Raw genomic sequence first — 21,770 nt, 5'->3', positions numbered from 1 at the left:
CTCTGTAATCCACAATTTGAGATTTGTAATAGAAAAAAAATCGCATGTGGGTAAATTGCCCATTGTCAGATTTTATTAAAGGCCATTTTTATACATTTTGGTTTCGCCATGTAGAAATTACAGCAGTGTTTATACATAGTCCCCCCATTTCAGGGCACCATAATGTTTGGAGCACATGGGTTCACAGGTGTTTGTAATTGCTCAGGTGTGTTTAATTGCCCCCTTAATGCAGGTATAAGAGAGCTCTCAGCACATAGTCTTTCCATCACCTTTGGAAACTTTTATTGTTGTTTATCAACATGAGGACCAAAGTTGTGCCAATGAAAGTCAAAGAAGCCATTATGAGACTGAGAAACAAGAATAAAACTGTAAGAGACACCAGCCAAACCTTAGGCTTACCGAAATCAACTGTTTGGAACATCATTAAGAAAAAAGAGAGCACTGGTGAGCTTATTAATTGGAAAGGGACTGGCAGGCCACGGAAGAACTCCAGAGCTGATGACAGAAGAATGATCTCTATAGTAAAGATAAATCCCCAAACACCTGTCCGACCAATCAGAAACACTCTTCAGGAGTCAGGTCAATGGGTTTGTCAATGACCACTGTCCGCAGAAGACTTCACGAACAGAATTTCTGAGGCTACACTGCAAGATACAAACCACTGGTTAGCCGCAAAAATAGGATGGCCAGGTTACAGTTTACCAAGAAGTACTTAAAAGAGCAAGGTCTGGAAAAAGGTCTTGTGGACAGATGAGATGAAGATTAACTTATATCAGAGTGATGGTAAGAGCAAAGTATAGAGGAGAGAAGGAATTGCCCAAGATCCAAAGCAGACCACCTCATCTGTGAAACACGGAGGTGGGGGAATTATGACCTGGGCATGTATGGCTGCTGAAGGTAATGGCTCACTTATCTTCATTGATGACACAACTGCTGATGATAGTAGCATAATAATAGTAACATCTGGAGTATATAAACATATCCTATCTGCTCAAGTCAAACAAATGCCTCAAACCTCATTGGCCGGCAGTTCATTCTACAGCAAGACAATGATCCCAAACATACTGCTAAAACAACAAAGGAGTTTTTCAAAGCTAAAAAATGGTCAATTCTTGAGGGACCAAATCAATCACCTGATCTGAACCCAATTGAGCATGCCTTTTATATGCTGAAGAAAAAACTGAAGGGGACTTGCCCCCAAAACAAGCATAAACTAAAGATTGCTGCAATACAGGCCTGGCACAGCATCACCAGAGGAGACACCCAGCAAATGGTGATGTTCATGAATCGCAGACTTCAAGCAGTCATAGCATGCAAAGGATATGCAACAAAATACTAAACATGACTGCTTTCATTTACATGACATTGCTGTATCCCAAACATTGTGGTGCCCTGAAATGGGGGGACTATGTATAAACACTGCTGTAATTTCTAAATGGTGAAACCAACATTTATTAAAATGGCCTTTATTAAAATCTGACAATGTGCACTTTAACCACATGTGATTTTTTTTCTATTACAAATCTCAAACATTGTGGAGGGCACTGTACCGCAGCTACTTCATCACAACAATGCATTGAGGATAAATACAATGGTGTTAAGAAGCTGATGCATGATTCTTATAACCAGCTGATCTCTTGTTGTTCAGACTGATAGTTAGTGTGCCTAAGGGTTGCAATTCTTGAGATCTACTCACTCTAACTGATATAGACTGGTAAGATAAGGAATACATATGGAGTACAGAACACTTTGTAAAAGGGTTCAAGATATATATTACATTGTTAGCTGTTAATATCTGAATTCCAACCTTTGCTGATTTTGCAGTGGATTGTTTTGAACTTTTAAAATCAACTTCAGGTGCTTAGTTCAGATTATTATTGTCACGTGTATTGAGGTACAATGAAGAGCTTGTTTGTTGCGTACTATTAAGTCACAGAAAAGACTATACATGAATACAATCAAGCCGTTCACATGATAAAGATACAACATTTAGTGCAAGATAAAGTCCGATGAGTTCCGAATAATGATAGTTCAAACTTTTCCAATGAGGTAGATGGGAGGTCAGCACCTCACTCTAGCTGGTAAAAGGATGGTTCAGTTGCCTGATAACAGCTGAAAAGAAACTCTCACTGAATCTGGAGATATGTGGTTTTAAACCACTGTACGTCTTGCCTGATGGAAGAAGGGAGAAGAGGGAGTGACCAGGGTGAGACTGGTCCTTGTTTATGCTGGTGGCCTTGCTGAGGGAGTGTGAAGTGTAGATGGAGTCAGTGGAAGGGAGGATGCTTAGCGTGATAATCTGGGCTACTTTCACAACTCTGTAATTGCTTGCAGTCTTGGATGGACTTGTTTCCATAGCATGCTATGATGCATCCCGATAAAATGTTTTCTACACCACTTCTATAGAGGTTGTGACGGTTGTTGGGACATGCCGAACTACCTAACCCTTCTAAAGAAGTAGAGGCATTGATGTGCTTTCAGGCCATAGCTTTGATGTGGCTTGTCCAGGACAAATTACTGGTGATATTTATTCCTAAGGACATGAAGCTTTCAACCATCTCTACTTCAGTGCCATCAATGTATACCAGGATGTGTGTATTGCATTGCTTCATGAACTCTAATTTACTATGATCAAGTTCAACCAAATACAAAGATTAGATCTGAATGCTAATTTTGTAAAAAAAAACTGCTGCAGTCTTCAAGGCAGATAACTGGAAATTTCACTATGTCAACGAAGGAAGGGCTCTCATGCATCTGATAATGACGGTATCGGTGGAAGTGATCATTGCACAGGCCTTGTGAAGGCAAAGTCCCTACTTCCCACTAAGGACATGCTCCACCGTGCTGTGTGGCACCAAGAACATACAAAATGAGATGGTCTCAGAATAGACTTGGCAGCTCAATAATGGGCACCCAGGGCCACAGTTTACATCAGAAATGCACAGTACATTCCTCAATCAACGATAATGAACAAGTCATGGCAGCAAGATAGACACAAAAGGTTGGAGTGACACAGTGGGACAGGCAGCATCTCTGGAGAGAAGGAATGGGTGATGTTTCAGGTCGAGACCCTTCTGAAGAAGCATCACCCATTCCTTCTCCCCAGCGATGCTGCCTGTCCCGCTGAGTTACTCTAGCTTTTTATGTCTATCTTCGGTTTAAACCAGCATTTGCAGTTCCTTCTTACACAAGTCATGGAAGCAATACGGATTCAATGACGAGAGTAGAACAGCATGACGCACACTACAAAAATGATGTTATACCTGCCGTGAAGCTGCAATCCGCGTGTATTAAGCAACATGCAACAGAATAAGCCAAGTAACCTCACAAACAATGTGCAAGATCAGTCATGAATGCTTGAACTAGAAGTGGAGTTGTCTCCAAGAAAATTCTCATCGTTAGTAACAGTTGGCCTAGCACTCAAGTGTCAAGCAAAAGACTAAAGAATTTTCCATTTTGCCAGGATCACTTGACACCAGAACTCATCACAATCTTTGTCCAAACATATAACCAAAGAGCTGAGCTTCAGAGGCCTGGTGAGAATGAATGCCCAAGGCTACTGAAGACTTGCTCTTCAGAGCTGTGTGGTATTCTAACACACCTGTTCAACCTGAGCTTACGTCTACAGAGGGTTCCAAGGCTGTGGAAAACATCTTGCCTGGTACCTGTTCCAAAGAAGACCCATCCCACTCTCTACAATGACTACAGACCAGTAGCGCTCACTTCTCACATAATGAAGACATTTGAGAGACTTGTCCTTTCCTACATCAGGACTAGTGTGTCAAATCACATGGATCCTTTACAGTTTGCATATCAGCCTAACATCAGTGTCGATGATGCCCTCATTTACATGCTGCAGAGGGTGTACACACATTTGGACACTACTGATGCATCTGTAAGGATTACTTTTTTTGACTTTTCAAGCGCCTTCAACACTATTCAGCCCCGACTGCTAGGGGAGAAGATGGAGAAGATGAAAGTGGATCCATCACTGGTACTGTGGTGTTTGGATTACCTTTCCCTCAGACCACAGTACGTGCGCCTACAGAACAGTGTCTCGGGCACCATCTTGAGCAGCACAGGGGCTCCACAAGGAACTGTGCTGGCTCCGTTCCTGTTTACCATCTACACAGCGGATCTCCAATGGAACACCAACAGCTGCTTTTTGCAGAAGTTTTCGGATGATACAGCTGTTGTCGGCCTCATTAAAGGGGGCAATGAGGAGGAATACAGAGACATTATAAGTAACTTTGTGGAGTGGAGCGCACACAATAATCTCCATCTTAACACCAAAAAAACAAAGGAGATAGTGGTGGACTTTAGGAGGGGGAGGAGGAGGACTCAAGCAACGCCGATCACCATTAAGGGCACTGAGGTGGAGGTGGTTGCTAATCACAGGTACCTTGGGGTGCAGCTGGACAGTGAGCTGAACTGGAAGTGTCATATGGAGGCGGTGTACAGGAAGGGACAAAGCCGACTGTATTTTTTAAGGAGGCTGAGGTCTTTTAATATCTGCCAACCCCTACTGTGCAGTGTCTACCATTCAGTGGTGGCCAGTGCTCTGTTTTTTGCTGTGGCCTGTTGGGGAGATGGCGCCCGTATAGCGGATAAAAACAGATTGGACAAACTAATCAGGAAGGCCGGCTCAGTGGTCGGGGCTGAGCAACGAACGGTCCAGCAGGTGGCAGAGGCCAGAACACTAAATAAACTAGGTTCCATAATGACAAACCCCACTTACCCACTCCATGCCCTGAAGGTGATCAAGAGCAGCATCTTCAGCCAGAGGCTGATTGCACCAATGTGCAAAACGGAGAGATACAGGAAGTCCTGTTTACCAGCTGCTATAAGACTTTATAATGAGCATAAATACTGCACTTAATTTTTAACTGTTAATTATTGGTCTTTTTAAGTATTTATTGCTCTCAGGTAGTGTCCACATTGTATTCTATGTATTTTCTGTCTGCGTTCGTTTTGAATCTGTGGGTTTGTTGGTTGGGAGCTTCTGGACATCTGAATTTCCCTGAGGGGATCAATAAAGTATTTATTATTATTATTATTATTATTACTACAAAATTGATGTTATACCTGCCGTGAAGCTGCAATCAGCGTGTATTAAGCAACATGCAACAGAATAAGCCAAGTAACCTCACAAACAATGTGCAAGATCAGTCATGAATGCTTGAACTAGAAGTGGAGTTGTCTCCAAGAAAATTCTCATTGTTAGTAACAGTTGGCCTAGCACTCAAGTGTCAAGCAAAAGATTAAAGAATTTTCCATTTTGCCAGGATCACTTGACACCAGAACTCATCACAATCTTTGTCCAAACATATAACCAAAGAGCTGAGCTTCAGAGGCCTGGTGAGAATGAATGCTTCTATCGTCAAGGAAGAATCTGACCGAGCACTGGGTCAAAGAGCCCTAGTAATATCAAAGTCAATGGACATCCAAGGGAAAAAATTCCAATGATGGAGTGTACAGGAAAGACAGTCTAAAGAGCAAGCACGCCAGCCATAAGACCTCAGAGTCAGAAGACGCAGTAGTTCCCCAGAGAAGTATCTTAGACCCAACTATCCTCAGACACAATTAATGGTCTTCCTTTCATGATAAAATTAAAATAATGGGGTTGTTCACTGATGATTGCACAACAGTCAGTTCCAATCGCAACTCTCTAACACATGAACCAGTCTGCGCCTGCATGCTGCAACACTGCACTATATTCATGTATGGGCTGATAAGTGGCAAGAAATTTTAGTGCCATAAAAAAAATTGCCAGAACATTCAAATGATATTACCATCACTGAATGCTCCACCATCTGTATCCTGGGAATTATTACTGACCAGAAACCTAACAGTACCACACCATAAATATTTTTTTTCACAACATTAAAGAGCTGCAGCAAACTATTCACCTCCTTACACCCCAGGAACTTTCCAACATCTCTGAGACATAGTCAAAAGCATGATGGAATTGTCCCGAGTGCATCATCACCAACACTCAATGCCATTTGTGTCTGTTGGATTAGCACCTCATCAACCATACTAAACATCCGTTGCCTCCAGTGATGGTATGCAGTGTATATCATACACAAAATGTATGAGAGTTATTCATCCAATTTACTCCAACAGTACCTCCCAAACATCAACTCTGAAAATGGGCAGCAAATTCACAGGAACATCAGTTGCAGATCCCATCCAAATGGTTCTTTCAGCAACAGACTGCTTCCACCAAGATGCAGCACACAATGCCAGAGATCCTTTTTCCCTGTGGCTATCAGACTGTACCACTCCTCCCCCATCTGTCGTGGGGTAGACTGACTCCCCGTCCCCCGGCCCCCCCCCCCCCCCCCCCAAATCCTTGCACATCCCCAACCTGGACTTTCCACTCGTCACCTTAATTTCATGTTTCATGTATCTTGTTGTGTTTTATGCTTGTTATTGTTGATGAAGATGGTGAGATATAGACATGAGATGAGACAGGCTTGATACCCTGTCCTTATTGCCCTCATTGAGAAATGAGTGAACATTGTCCCAAAATGCCTTTAGGTGCCGAGTTCCAAGACTTTGACTTAAAAATGGAATGGCAATCCATTTCCAAATTGGGATGGTGTGCAACATGCCAGTGGTGGTGAACTAATGAGGCCACTGCTCTTACTGTTTAGAGCTACTACTAAAAAAGATGGCACAGGATGCAGGTTTGGAAATACTGTTGAAGGTTGCACAGTAAACTGCTGAATTATCAAATCCAGATTTGAAATGTAACTGTTAAACTAGCATCAACTGCACTTTGTGGAAGAGCGTTGCAAATTTGTAAAACTTTGTTTGTGGAAATATTTGTAAAGCCTAGCTCTAGTTTTGTTTTGTCGACAAAAAATTAAACCAGATTATCTAATCATCACAGTTGTTTGTGGGATCTTGGTGTATGCAAGTTGACTGCATATTTTCTATATCAAAAGCAGCTCTTTGGCTATACATTGCTCAGAGTTATCTTGTGGTCAGGAAGCTCAAAATAATTTCATGTCTTCATTCTGGTTAATGTGTTCAGTCACGAATGGTCAAGAACTGATGTGGTTTGCCACCCTCTGTACACTTTTTGCAGTATAGGCTAGTGTAGTGGTGGAACTAGTATAGTATGGTCTTTATACTTGTTGCTGTATAGGGTGGTGTAGTGGTGGAACTAATATAGTCACTGCCTCACAACTTAGGCAATGAAAGTTCAATCTTGACTTCTAGTGCCATGTGGAGTTTGCATGCTGGGTGGCTTTGTATCAAAAAAGGAGGTGGGGAGTGGGGGAGGTGATGGGGAAAATTAAGCAGGACTTCTGCAACTGGGTGCTTGCTGGTCAACATGTTCTTGGTAAGCTGAAAGGCGCGTCTGTATCTATAACCAGAAACAATCTTATATTTGTCCCTAATAGCAATATATCCAGCTAATACCAAGTTCAATATGAGGCAAAGTATATTATAATCTTCTAATCCTTGCTCTTTCCCTGTATCTATGGCTTTAGTTTTCCAGATCTTTCAAAGCCAAAGTCTCCATTTAACTAGTGGCCATCACCCGAGGGATTTTATCTTCACCATTCTCTTGTTATCAGGTGCTGCATTTGTAGACCACAAGCAAGCATAATGCTGCAGAACCCTCCTAACCTGGCCACACCCAACTCTCTATTGCAATTACTTCTGCCTGAAAAAAATAATGTGATTCTAAAGAGGGTAAAACTTGAATGCGGATGACACAAAGCTGGGGGGCAGTGTTAGCTGTGAGGAGGATGCTAGGAGGCTGCAAGGTGACTTGAATAGGTTGGGTGAGTGGGCAAATGCATGGCAGATGCAGTATAATGTGGATAAATGTGAGGTTATCCACTTTGGTGGCAAAAACAGGAAAGTAGACTATTATCTGAATGGTGGCCGATCAGGAAAAGGGGAGATGCGACGAGACCTGGGTGTCATGGTACACCAGTCATTGAAAGTAGGCATGCAGGTGCAGCAGGCAGTGAAGAAAGCAAATGGTATGTTAGCATTCATAGCAAAAGGATTTGAGTATAGGAGCAGGAAGGTTCTACTGCAGTTGTACAGGGTCTTGGTGAGACCACACCTGGAGTATTGTGTACAGTTTTGGTCTCCTAATCTGAAGAAAGACATTCTTGCCATAGAGGGAGTACAGAGAAGGTTCACCAGACTGATTCCTGGGATGGCAGGACTTTCATATGAAGAAAGACTGGATAGACTTGGCTTGTACACACTAGAATTTAGAAGATTGAGGGGGGATCTAATAGAAACTTACAAAATTCTTAAAGGGTTGGACAGGCTAGATGCAGGAAGATTATTCCCGATGTTGGGGAAGTCCAAAACTAGGGGTCACAGTTTAAGGATAAGAGGGAAGTCTTTTAGGACCGAGATGAGAAAATCATTTTTTACACGGAGTGTTGAATCTGTGGAATTCTCTGCCACAGAAGGTAGTTGAGGCCAGTTCATTGGCTATATTTAAGAGGGAATTAGATGTGGCCCTTGTGGCTAAAGGGATCAGGGGATATGGAGAGAAGGCAGGGATGGGATACTGAGTTGAATGATTAGCCATGATCAAATTGAATGGCGGTGCAGGCTCGAAGGGCCGAATGGCCTACTCCTGCACCTATTTTCTATGTTTCTATGTTTCTATGAATCAGAGCACCACGGAAAATTTACTAATTTGATATAAAACTCTGAATATCACATCACTATTTCCCGGCTGGTAATTCAATCGAATCAAGAGCTTGAAGAATGAGAAACGGCAAGAAGAAGTCCTTTGTCTCAAGAGATGCTGCCTGACCTGCCGAGTTACTCCCCAGCACTGTTCTATCTACATTTTACAATTTTAACTACCTCAAGTGTCAACATAATTAGTCACATTTTGTGTCATACCGCCAATACCATTAACCATGACCTTTTGCTGCATATGTTTGGTAAGTATGCTTGCAAATGCAATAATTCTCGCAAAATAAGGCTTTCACTTCCTCCACATTACATGCCAGAGACAGAATTTGATCTGATTTTGCTGGTTTTCACATGATTCAGTTACATTTTTAGACAGAGACACACAGGACATTAATGTGCCTTTCAGTCCACCCCACTCATGCTAATCTTTTTTCCACAAATAGAATTTCTCAGGTGTTTAGACATTGGGCAAAGTCTTCACTTGGGTAAATGAAATATTGCCTACCCTACATTAGTGCCTGTATCACCTGCAGTAACTGTTATTCCAGGTTCAACAAGTCACATTGGTGCTGCACCTTTTTAAACACACGTTAGTGTAACATAAATTGATCAGATAAACTCAAAGCATTATTTGGATCAGGCAACAAAATGTTGGAACACACAAAGTGTGCTTCATGTCCTTTATATTGTGAGGGATGAGGCAAAAATGTCACAGTAAAAGAGCACTTACGTTTTAAGACGACAACTGATGGAAAAATATCTTGTTTATTTCCTCACATGCAAGCCAAGAAACTCCACAATTAATAAAACCACCCGTGTCCTTAAGTTGGCTCAGCTAGTGATAAAACTGAACATTGAGGCAGAAAATAGCAGGAAAGCTCCAGCTTTCCTGTTTTGTTCAGAGTTAGCTAACAATGTGCTTTAAAATTGACCGAGTATACCAGGGAAATAAATAGTACTCAGTGAACTGAGTTTTTTTGAGAGGTTGTGGTTATGTACGTGCATCTTGTAGCTGTTGGATATCTGTAGAAACTATTCTTTATATTTTCAGTCAAGCTAATAATATGCACCTTTTGTTTGCCTCATGAAAAAAAAAATTCACATGCATGAACGCAGAAACAGCTGGAATGCTGTGAAGGCTAGCAAGCATCAGGATTGGAGAACCCAAACCATGTTCAGGAATATTGCTCAAGTTTGATCAGCTGTCCAGATGAAGTTTGACTAGCTAAAAATAGTGGATTTAAAAAAAAACTACAACCAACCAGGATCACGCTGCCGTTGGGACTTCCGCTTACAAAGTAGGCCATCTCAAGTTCACAACTCCATTCACCTTCACCAAGAGCCCACTCAAAATGGCTGAACATGGAATCATTCATATGGGTGCAAGTCAAGTTTCTGATGAACACACAGCATAAGCACTACATTTCTCTAAACTAGCAAGCAAAGTTCATTGTATTTCCTAGTTGGGAACTAATAGTAACCACGTTCTCAATCAAGTCAAGCACTAAATCTTGTTTTCACATTATTTGAACTCTTGGTGATGCTTTTCAGCTTTGTTCACAAGTAATTGTGGTGTATTCATCAAGAATTTCCAGATCAGTTTGCATCAAAGGGAAGCCAGGCCCAAAACACGATGACAATTTCTCCCCCCCCACTTTCCTCCCAAAATTAAGCATTTAGCTAAGAAAAAATGGCAAATAGAAACAGCTTTAAAGATTACCCTGGGGCTCTATCGTGACCAAAAAGTAGATTGGGCTCTTAAAGTTAGGCAGACAAGATTTTCATTCCAAACAATCCTAGCCTGATTGAAATTGCAGGGCTGATAGATGACTTTTAATCCAATGTTCCATTCAGTCCCTAAGAATTTGTGAGATTTAAGAAAATCACCATTTACTCACATTTTAAAAAACAACATTGACTTCTCTAACTTCAAGTAGCCCTTCCTTACCATATAACCATATAACAATTACAGCACAGAAACAGGCCATCTCGACCCTTCTAGTCCGTGCCGAACACATAATCTCCCCTAGTCCCATATACCTGCGCTCAGACCATAACCCTCCATTCCTTTCCCATCCATATAACTATCCAATTTATTTTTAAATGATAAAAACGAACCTGCCTCCACCACCTTCACTGGAAGCTCATTCCACACAGCTACCACTCTCTGAGTAAAGAAGTTTCCCCTCATGTTACCCCTAAACTTCAGTCCCTTAATTCTCAAGTCATGTCCCCTTATTTGAATCTTCCCTACTCTCAGTGGGAAAAGCTTTTCCACGTCAACTCTGTCTATCCCTCTCATCATTTTAAAAACCTCTATCAAGTCCCCCCTTAACCTTCTGCGCTCCAAAGAATAAAGCCCTAACTTGTTCAACCTTTCTCTGTAACTTAGTTGCTGAAACCCAGGCAACATTCTAGTAAATAGTAAAAGTAAAATCCTCTAGTAAAAGTCCTTTCCCTCTCTCCCCATCCCCAGTTCTCCCACCAGTCTTACTGTCTCCAACTACATTTTATCTCTGTACCGCCCACTCCCCTGACTTCAGTCTGAAGAAGGGTCTTGACCAGAAAACTCACCCATTCCTTCTCTCCAGAGATGCTGCCTGTCCCGCTGAGTTACTCCAAATTTGAAACGTACAGTCAGATTTAGTTTGCAAGAGGCCTCTAAAGAGATTAAACTGCCACGACGAGAGGCAGCAAAATGGTTGTTCATCAGTCCTGCCTCATCTGCAAGGATGTGCATCAACTGCAAGTTTCAAGAGGAGCCAATGAACTGGCGACTTCAAATGGAAAACAAACTATATGCTGGAAATCCAAAATAAAAACAGGACATGCTGGAAATGCTTTGCTGGGAAGAGAAATGAAGGATCTTTTGTCTGAAACCTTGATTCGCTTTCTCTTCCCACAGATGCGGCCTGAATGGTTGAGTATCTCCAGCATATCTTGTTTTTCAACTGGCATCTTTGTTACATCAATCGCTTATTAACATGTTTTCTTTGGTTTTATAGATTGAGAGCACAACACATCGATATTAAAAAAAATGTCAGCATCCTCTTACAATTATTATGCATTTGCAGAAATAATTCTGTGCCAGCAGCCTTTTCAAAGCATAAAGACCACAAACAGCAGGAGCATGGATGTATGCCATCCTGGTGCTCACTAAAGAAAAAGAGCTTTTTCTTCACATCTGTGAAGAAAGAGCTCATTCTCTGCAATTGTGGCCCTAGCATGTGTTACTGTAATTCTTTCTACAGTTGTTTAACGAGAACTCCATGTGTCTTCCTTTTTCTCACACATCTTAAGCTTTTAAGACTGAAAAGCAGTATTGTCTATTCCATTTCCCTAATGTTTCCAGCGTTTCTAACAATAACGTCGCCTGCCATCACATATTGTGTAGCTCATCACCTAGATTTTGAAAATGAAATGTTACAGTGAGACAAGGCAAAAATGTTTTAGTCAATGTCAAAGTGGTGTACACGATTGTGGTCACTGCTACTATTGCAACACAGTGAACTGCTATTATCTACTGGATTAAACAACATCCTCCTTCCAGTAATAGGCCTGCACCAGATCTGAAGGGAAGTATTGGCTAACCCTCTCGTATGACCACACAGGGACATGTGCAGGAATTTAAACACATCTTTAAACTCTCTATGAAACAAGTGTTTAACCCCCACTGTGATTTGCCTACTGCCGCATCTTGTCCAAGGCAGATGCCACCCCCCTGTCCAATAAAGGACATCTAAGTCAGAATCCCACTTGTCGATTTAAAACTCTACATTCAACACAATTCCATCCAAACGCATCTCCAAATTCCTGCACTTTGCAGTCAGCATTCCCTACTGCTGCAGGATTCTCCATCTCCTGACCCAAAATACTACAATCAGTATGAATAGGTGGAAAATACCCTCCACAATAATTCTCAACACCAGTGCCTCGCAGGGATGCATTCACAGCCCCTTATTGTAGTTCCTGTACACTCACAACTCTGTGGCCAAATTCTGCTCTGACTCCATGAACAAGCTTGCAGATGGCATCAGTGGTGGTCCAGATATTGAACAATGATGAGTCGGAGTACAGGAAGGAGAGAGAGAGCTTGGTAACATGGTGTCAAGATAACAACCTCTCCCTCAATGTTAGTAAAAAGCAGCTAGTTACTGACTTCAAATGAGGTAGTACACACACACAAATCAGCATCAATAATGTTGAAGACCAAGAGCTTCAATTCCTAGGTGTAAAAATCACCAACAAATTGTCCTGGACCAAACACACTGAAGCTACAGTCAAGAAAGCATACAAATGCTTCTGATTCTGGAGAAGACTATGGAAGTGTGTCATGTCTCCAACAACTCTAACCAATTTCTCTAGATGCATTGAGATGCACTTGGTTTGGCAACACCTCTGCCCAAGTCTGCAAACAATTGCAGAGTTGTGGACGTAATCCAGTCCATCACACAAATCAGCTTCCCCACCTTCAACTCCATCTAGACTTCACTCTGTCTCGGGAAATTAGCCAACGTAATCAAGGCCCAGCAACATCCTGGTCATTCCCTCTGAGACTGTCATCTCAGAATATATACTGACCAATGTGAGGGTTTACAATGAAACATTGATCTGCCTGATTAGCTGACAAAGGGAATGGGAATAGGCAAGGGAAGCACTTGAATAGCGTGATGGTCATGTTGCTAAAACTAGTTCTCCAGATGGCTAGTGCAGACAGGGCCGACCTTAGGAGGTGTGGGGCCAAATTGGGAACAATTTTGGTGAGCCCCAGGTTCCCAGCCAAGGTCTGATGAATCATAGAAATACAAATAAAGTCTATTATAGACTTTATATTTCTATGGTAGAATGGAAGGTGATCAAAATGTGCGCTTGAAATTTAAAAAAAAGTGATTTAATTAACTAGATCCTGTGTGTGTGTGTGTGTGTGTGTGTGTGTGTGTGTGTGTGTGTGTGTGTGTGTGTGTGTGTGTGTGTGTGTGTGAGAGGGGAGGGAGGGAAGGGAGGAAGGAAAGAAGAGAGGGAGGGAGAGAAGGGAGGAAGGAGAGAAGGGAGTGAGGGAAGTAGCGAAAGAAGGGAGGGAGGGAAGGAGAGAAAGAAGGGAGGGAGGGAAGGAGAGAAAGAAGGGAGGGAGGGAAGGAGAGAAGAGAAAAGAGAGAGGAAGAAGAGAAGGGAAAAGAGAGAGAGGAAGGAGGGAAGGAAGGAGAGAAGGGAGGGAGGGAAGGAGAGAAGGGAGGGAGGGAAGGAGAGAAGGGAGGGAGGGAAGGGAAGAGGAGAAGGTAGGGAGAGGGCCGGCGGCGGGAGCGGATGCAGAGGTCCGGGCGAACGCGGGTGAGCTGAGGCTGAGGTTTGTAAACGTTGCTCCATACCCCGACCCGGCCCTCCCTGTTTTGTTCACCATGTCTCCCCGAGGAGAGAGAGGGGTGGAGCCAGGGCTGTGTACGTGAAGCACGCCGACTGGAAGGGCGGGAGCGCTGCCCTGGGACCGTGAGGGACCTCCCCCTCTCTCCCCTCTCCATTCCCCCTCACACCCCCATCCCCGTCTACCCCTTTCTTCCCCCTCCACCCCTCTACTCTCTCTCCCCCCTCCACCCGGGGTAGATCTACCCGAGCCGAGAGTAGATTACTCCAAAGATCCTAGAGCGGAGCTTTGGATTACTCTAGCGCTGGTCCCAATTGGGAGCAATCGGTCCAATCGGCTTAAGGCCGGCCCTGGGCACAGATCTCAGACACTGGAATGCTGCAATTGATCTTCAGATAGGAAGGGGATATCAAGGACCCATTTTTGATTGTTATTTTGCTATCTGAGACCTGGAAGCTCTGAACAACTGAACCAAGATTCCAGAACAGACCAGTGCCCACAGCAGTGAATGCCATGCAATGGATATCAACAATTTTTCAATAGTCAATGACCCAATGTCAAGTTGTCCTATTTTAGGGTCAGACCCCAGTAAAGCATGGACTTGCTTTAACCTGATTAAGATATAACAGCACATCTGCAACACGTTGCTTTAACTTAAGTTTTTGTCTAAGAAAAGATAATATTTAAACTTTTTTAGACAATCTGAAGCACTAATCAGTTAAATAGATTTCCAAGGAGGCTGTCTTTAAATTTGGGCTCAACACAACCATTGAACACAGAGATTCTTCATCTGACCCTAGATCATATGTCACAGACATTGTGCCATCCCTCCACCATTCCCTGGGATTACTGGGAAACACAACCAAATAAATATTATCCTCCCCTGCCACAACTGACAAATATACAATCTTTAAATATGTTTGACCTTCATTAGTGGATCATCATTGTGAAGTAGATGTTCACTCGGTTCTTAACCTCCAATGAAATCCACTTCTAAGGATGTATTCCTGACCTTCCAATGCATCTCCTTGCAGCACTTACTTTCTTTTTAATCTGTACTTTCTTTGTAGTTTAAACTAAACTCTGCTTCCTTTCTCTTTTTTTCACTGCCTATTGTACTCATGTATGGTACAATTAATCTGCCCAGATAACATGCAGAGCAAGGTTTTGAACCATATCTTGGTACACGTGACAATAATAACCTCCTCGATCGGAGGGATACTGCTCATACACCCTTGCCTTCCGCCACAATATCCAACCCTTGATTCTACAAATATAGATCAGGTACTGCCGCAGAGCGCCAAGTAAGTGCACCTACCTGCTATGAATTGATATGGATTCCAGGAGCCACCCTTGTTCGTATTCTCAGGCAGGGGCTGAAAGAGTAAAGATGAAAGGATGTGGGTCTCAATGTGTGTTTGAGGGATTGAGCAATAAGCAAAACAAATATTAGGCCTAGTAAATAACTGCTCAACTACCAAGACATCTTCAAATAGCTGGCATGTTACCCCCAACGATGAATAATTAGGTGAATCCAGGCAATACAGGTGTTGAGGAAGCACGTAAATAATCCCTTAACACTGCAGTGCATTGTGATAGGGTTTCCAAATTTAATTGTATGTAAAGGTAAAAAAAGTAACAGAATTTGAGTTTAAGCACATGCATCAAAAAGAAAAGTGACACCAAACATTTGTGACCTTATTGATAAAAATTGTTAACAGTAGAGGGCGAGATTATTTGAATAATGAAAATAACTTGGCATAATGGAGGGGGGGGGGGGGGGGTGGACGGGTGGAGAGAAAACAGCACATGAAGAAAGGTTGTTATGGAAACTAGTTAAGGGCCTGTCCCACTTGCCGATTTTTACGGCGACTGCCGGCGTCATTGACTGACGTAGCAGGGTCGCCGAAAGATTTTGAACGTTTCAAAGTCCAGTGGCGACAAAAAAAATGTTGCGACGTTGAAAAAACGCGTCAATACGTCATAACGCCGCATCACGCTGCGACTTTTTCGGTGATCTGATACGTCAGTTAATGATGTCGCCGAAAAAATTCGCCGAGTGGGACAGGCCCTTTAAGTGACATCTGCATCAAGGATCAATTGTGACAGAGGAAGAGGCGCCACAGAATAATGAACACAAAGGAGACATACATTTCCCACATACATATTGCAAGAGCTTGAATTGTAACTAATTTCCCTCAACAAGGGGAGAAATCACAAGTTGGTGTTTAGAGCCCGCAAAGGTTAGCATGCAGCTGAAGCAATGAGAGGAAAAGATCGAGGTAGTAAACCACAATATTTTCTAAAGTACTCTAATGGACAGGCCAAACAATGTAAAGCCAATTCAGTGCAATACTCTTTTCATTTGAACGATTAAAAACAATAGTACTAATGAGTGGCAGCGTGATGCAGCTAGTAGAACCGCTGCCCCACAGCACCTGAGATACAGATTCAATCCTGACCTGCGGGGTTTTCTGTGTGCAGTTTGCATATTCCCTCTGTAACCGTGTTGGGTCTGCCAAGTGCTCCAGTTTCCTCCCATATCCCAAACATTTGCTGCATGGCAGGTTAATGGATCACTGAAAATTGCCACGAGTGCAGAGGCCAGTGGCAGAATTTGGGATGAGTTGATTAGAATATGGGGAGAATTAAAACATGATTAATGTAGGATCAGCGTAAATGGTTGGTTGATGGCTGGTGCAGATTCTGAACCAAAGGACTGCTTTTGAACAGTATCTCTCTAAGACTCAAATTATTGACCTCAATAATTAGTCCCAAAGCAATTTTTCAAAATGTGAGTTAAATATAAATGGAATCCCAAACACATATATTTTCTCCTTACTAAGAAAATTGTAAAATGCGCTTTATCCATTTCCCCCTTTGAACAGGTCCACTAAATTGTACCCCCCTTTGATTTAAAGTGGAACTAGCTTTCTCTTCCAATCACCGTTTTAGATGTGCACCAGCTTTTGGTTCTAAACATCGACATGTTAGATTTAGCACTTGGGGCTAAAGGAATCAAGGGATATGGGGGAAAAGCAGGAACGGGGTACTAATTTTATATGATTAACCAAATGGCCTACTCCTGCGCCTATTTTCTATGTTTCTGTGCAATACACATATTAGCAAAAGATGAATGACAGCAAAGGAATATTGACCTAACTGTTCTTTTTGAAAGGAAAGGTTAAGAAAGAAAGCATATGGAGAAAATATTTTCACTTGCGGATAACAAAATAACTGGAAGCCAACTTCTGCCTTGAACAACTAATACAGGACTGTCATCAAAAATTCACTGGGAAATTCAAAAGAAAATGCATCACTCAGAGTGGCGAGAATCTGAAATTCACTACCAGAAGAAGTTGGAACGAGTACGATTCTGGACAAGTATATGAGAAAGAAGGGAATAGAGGGTTATAATGATAAAGAGATTCATATCAAGGGAGGAAGTTCAAATGGATTAACAGCACCATAAAGGACTGATATATTCAGAAATTGATTTTTTTCTGCTGTGTGTCGTTTTTATTCACGTGGACTGCTCTAACGTGAAAATATTACTTGAGGGAGTTATTATTATGTTAGCGTCCATTTTGGCCAACTAATTAAACACATGATTGAATATCAGCACTAAAGCTTTAACATTTTTTTAAATATTTCAACAAAACCCTGTGCAGAATAAGGTAATATGGATTGCATAACACAGACTCAGAAAAGCCAGGGATAGGATAAAAGTTTTCTGTACTAATTATTTTAAAACCCCACCATCTTCCATTTTCAGTGTGAGAAAATTGTAGATTCAGTGTCAAAAGCTCTACCTAATCTGCCGTAAAGACAGACTTCACTCGCCATTAACATCAGTATAGGCGATTTTTGCCTTCTTGCATGAAGAACAGCCACAGGTCTCCAACTTTGATAAGAGATGTTTTTGAAGACCTCACCAAGAGGTCCAACAAGGGTAGGGTGGTAGACATTGTCTACGTGGACTACAGCAAGGCCTTTGACAAGGAACCGCATTGTGGGCTCGTCCGAAAGATTAAATCACATGGGATCCAGTGTGAGCTGGATTCAAAATTGGATTGGTGAAAAGAGTGAGAGAGTTGAAGTGGAGGGACGTTTTACCGATTGGAGATTAGTGGTGTGTTGGGTCCACTGTTGTTTATTATATTATACTAACAGTTTAGATGACAATGTAAAGTGGTGAGGAAATTTGTAGATTACACGAAAAATCGATGGTATTGGGGACACCGAGAAAGGTTATGCAAGTTTACAAAAAAGTAAGACCTTAAGACATAGGAGCAAAATTACCCCATTCCGCCCATCGAGTCTGCTCCGCCATTTGATCACGGCCGATTTACTTTTCCCTCTGAACCCCATTCTCCAGCCTTCTCACCGCAACCTTTGATGCCCTTAGTAATGAAGAATCCATCAATCCCGACCTAATCACTTGGCCTCCACAGCTGCCTGTGGCAATGAATTCCAGACTCTGGATTAACTAGGGAAGTAGGTCAAGGAATGGCAGATGGAATTTAACTGACAAGTGTGAGTGATGTATTCTGGCGAGTCAAACCTGGGCAGGGCTTGCACAGTACTTGGTTGAGCCCTCAAGAGTGCAGAAGAGGAGAGACCTGGGGTTACAGGTACATAATTCCCTGAAAGTGGAGATATAGGTACACAGGGTAGTGAAGAAGGCGTCTAGCTACCACTTTTGCCTTGGTAAGAGTATTGAGTGCAGGAATTCAAACCACTCAAATACTAGAGGGCATAGTTAAGGTGAGAGGGGCAAAGTTTAAAGGTGACGTGCGAGGCAAGTTTTTTGCCTGAAACCCATTGTTGGGGGTGGTGGTTGTGGCAGATATGATAGTGGCTTTTCAGAGACCTTTGGATAGACATATGGCTATGCAGGGAATAGAAAGATATGGATCATGTGCAGGCAGGTAAGGCAAGGTCTTGTAATCATTTTTGGCACAGACATCGTGGATCGAAGGGCCTGTTCTTGTGCTGCACTGTTCTATGTTGTATATCATGTTACGGTTGTACACAACAATGGTGGGACCGCATTTGGAGCACAGAGTGCAATTCTTTACCTACTATAAGAACAATGTAATTAACCCGGAAGAGGTGCAGAAAACATTCTGCCAGGACTTGAGGGTTTTTGTTATCAGGAGAGGCTGGAGCAGCTTTTTTCCCCCCGAAGTCTCAGTGGTGACCTTATACTAAATCATGAGAGACATAAATAAGAGGAATGATCAGTCTTTTCCCCTGGATAGAGAAATCTAGAACTACAGGGGGCAGAGGTTTAAGGTGAGATTTAAAAGAGACCCGAGGGAAATTTTCCACACACAAAAGGTGGTGCATTTATGGAAGGATTGCTAGAGGAAGCTGTAGAGGTGTTACAATGATGTTTAAAATACATTTAGATAGGGATACAGATTGTAAATGTTAGAGGCATATGGATCAAATGCAGTCAGATGGGACTAGCTCAGCTAGAAAATCTAGCTGAACGAGTTGGCTCCTTCTGCCAAAGAAGGGCTAGTTTCCATGCTATATGAGTCTGTTTCTCAGTTCTGAAGCAAATCGGTGCATGTAATTACATATGCAGCAACTAAACTCATTTAGTGTCATTTTGTACAGAAAATCTGACTTGGCAAACGAGTAAGACAGTGGCTTTGCGCTCAAATAAATGACTAGGATCATGTCAATATAGTATTATGTTTGTGGGCAGATACAAATTAGATAACTTTCTATTACTGAATATAATAAAAGGAAAATATCACACTATAGCATTTCAAAGGAAGCCACAAATCTTTAATTAATCCATATTAGGATTAACATTTACAAAATGCTGAATGCACAATATAAAAATATAACTCCTCACCATTTCATCTTTCTCATCCAATAAGAAAACAAATACTAAAACATGTACAACTTCAGTCTTTAAGTATACATTTACCATGTGGATAATAAATCATCACGAGACTGTGCTTTGCAGTCCAGGCCAAGTATATCCCTTGGTGAAAGTGTTTTACCAACAGGTCATGCTCCACAGATAAGAAGTCCAGCCTCAGCGAGAAGCTGAACGATTGCCATCACTAAAAGCTTATTAATGCAGGAAAGGAAGGAAAGATCAAACAGGGTAACCTTTAAAGAGAGGCTGTTAAGGATCCAAGGAAACCAGATTTATGCAGTTCTTTAATCATTGACTTCCTTGCACAATCTGTAATGCTGAATATGAACTGAAAAATAATTGAGCACCATGGCTGTGGTTTAAGAACCGACACTGCCTGAAAATAGTTAGGGCAGGAGTCCACCAGAGTGGTTCATTATTTTTGGGCATCAACATTGACAGTGGGCAGGCAAAAAATATCCCACAGAGGAAATTGCAAAGCCACTGCTCGACACAGACGAGTGCATGTCCATTTTACAGAGCAGTGAACAAGTTGTCAAAATAACTGCTTCACATTAAAGTGTTTCAAGTTATCCATCTTCACCAGTTTAGAAGTGAAGTTTACCAATTGGAAAATGGGTCATTATTTATAACCCATACAAATATACAGGTTACAGGGAAAACCATTCTCAACATATATAGGGTGCGAATATTAGAGGACTAAGAAACAGGATATCATGACTAAGGAGATGAGGGATTAGAAAATAAAAAGTTATGCAAAAGGAGATAAATCAATATTCCTTCGTATTTCCAACTCGACAGATCAAGCTTCATTAGCTTGCTGTAAAACACAGTGATGCCATGATTCACAATGCAAGTTACCACATATGCACAGAATTGGAAGTTCTTTACTTGATTGTAGAATAGTGCAGAAAGTTTTCCAATTGGGGAATTCTGGAGTGAGAGCTGTCACTGCATTCAAGAGGACTCCAGTGCACACATACAACTTGCAGAATATTTAGTCGACAGATTTTTTTTCAGTTTTAAAGTGGAACTGACAAGCAGCACTATGCATACCACTAGCAGTCACTTGTTGCAATGTGGCCTGGATCACTGCTTTCCTACCACAGAGGAGCCCTGTTTACAAAATTCTCAATGTATTGCATGTCTGACTCCAAGATAAAGAAGCAGTAGTGGAAAAATACGCACACACAGACAGACATAGCAAGACACAAGACTGCGGCTGTTGCAGACTGTCCTCTTACCAGGTTAATATTGAAGACCTTACAAGCCAGGTCATCCAAACTCTGTTTCTGTAGTTGTTCTGTGATGACAGTTACCATGGTAACCTTCCAGCCTTTCCTCACGTGCTGTGAAAGCGACTGCGCTCTTCCCTCAGCAACGCCTATACTTTCATTCCACCATGTTTTGTGTTCCAGGGATGTAGAACTTATAGAGTGGTGGTCATCTTACATGTGAGGCAAAGCACTGGTACATTCCTTAATCCAATCTTTACATTGCCTGCAAAAGAGCATTGAAAAAGTTGTTTTTGTTAAAAAGAGACAGCCCTGATTTAGAGGGGCTATATTATCCACAAATACCCTCTACCAATGACAAATTTAGGGCCATTCCTGTTGCAGGCAGTAATGTTTATACTGGATATCACAGCTGTCACTACTGTAATGCAAGAAAATGTGAACATCTATGGACTGTACCATGCATGACATGCATCCTGACATTACAAGCAGAGAACATATAAATAAATTGTACCAAATTATAAACTTCCCAGGCAGACATGTGGCAAAGCATATCAAAATTGCAAGTGACCAGATTTTTAAT

At 41.9% G+C, this 21,770-nt stretch overlaps 1 protein-coding gene across 2 annotated transcripts in view; it reads right to left on the bottom strand.

Moving 5' to 3' along the window:
- Window positions 1–21,770, bottom strand: part of fam53c (family with sequence similarity 53 member C) — a 124,291-nt gene that overhangs the window by 60,738 nt on the left and 41,783 nt on the right. For both annotated transcript variants that reach the window (XM_033029917.1, XM_033029918.1), the window contains exons 2-3: window positions 21,197–21,452; window positions 15,369–15,426 (exon numbers count right to left, since the gene is read on the bottom strand). In XM_033029917.1, coding sequence (XP_032885808.1) covers window positions 15,369–15,426; window positions 21,197–21,274 — 136 coding nt within the window. In that variant the 5' untranslated portion in view covers window positions 21,275–21,452. The remainder of the gene's footprint in view (window positions 1–15,368; window positions 15,427–21,196; window positions 21,453–21,770) is intronic.

Source organism: Amblyraja radiata, chromosome 11 (assembly GCF_010909765.2).
Source record: "Amblyraja radiata isolate CabotCenter1 chromosome 11, sAmbRad1.1.pri, whole genome shotgun sequence".
NCBI lineage: Eukaryota > Metazoa > Chordata > Chondrichthyes > Rajiformes > Rajidae > Amblyraja > Amblyraja radiata.
The sequence above is the reverse complement of the archived record's forward strand: the minus strand, read 5'-3'. Positions and strand labels throughout refer to the sequence as shown.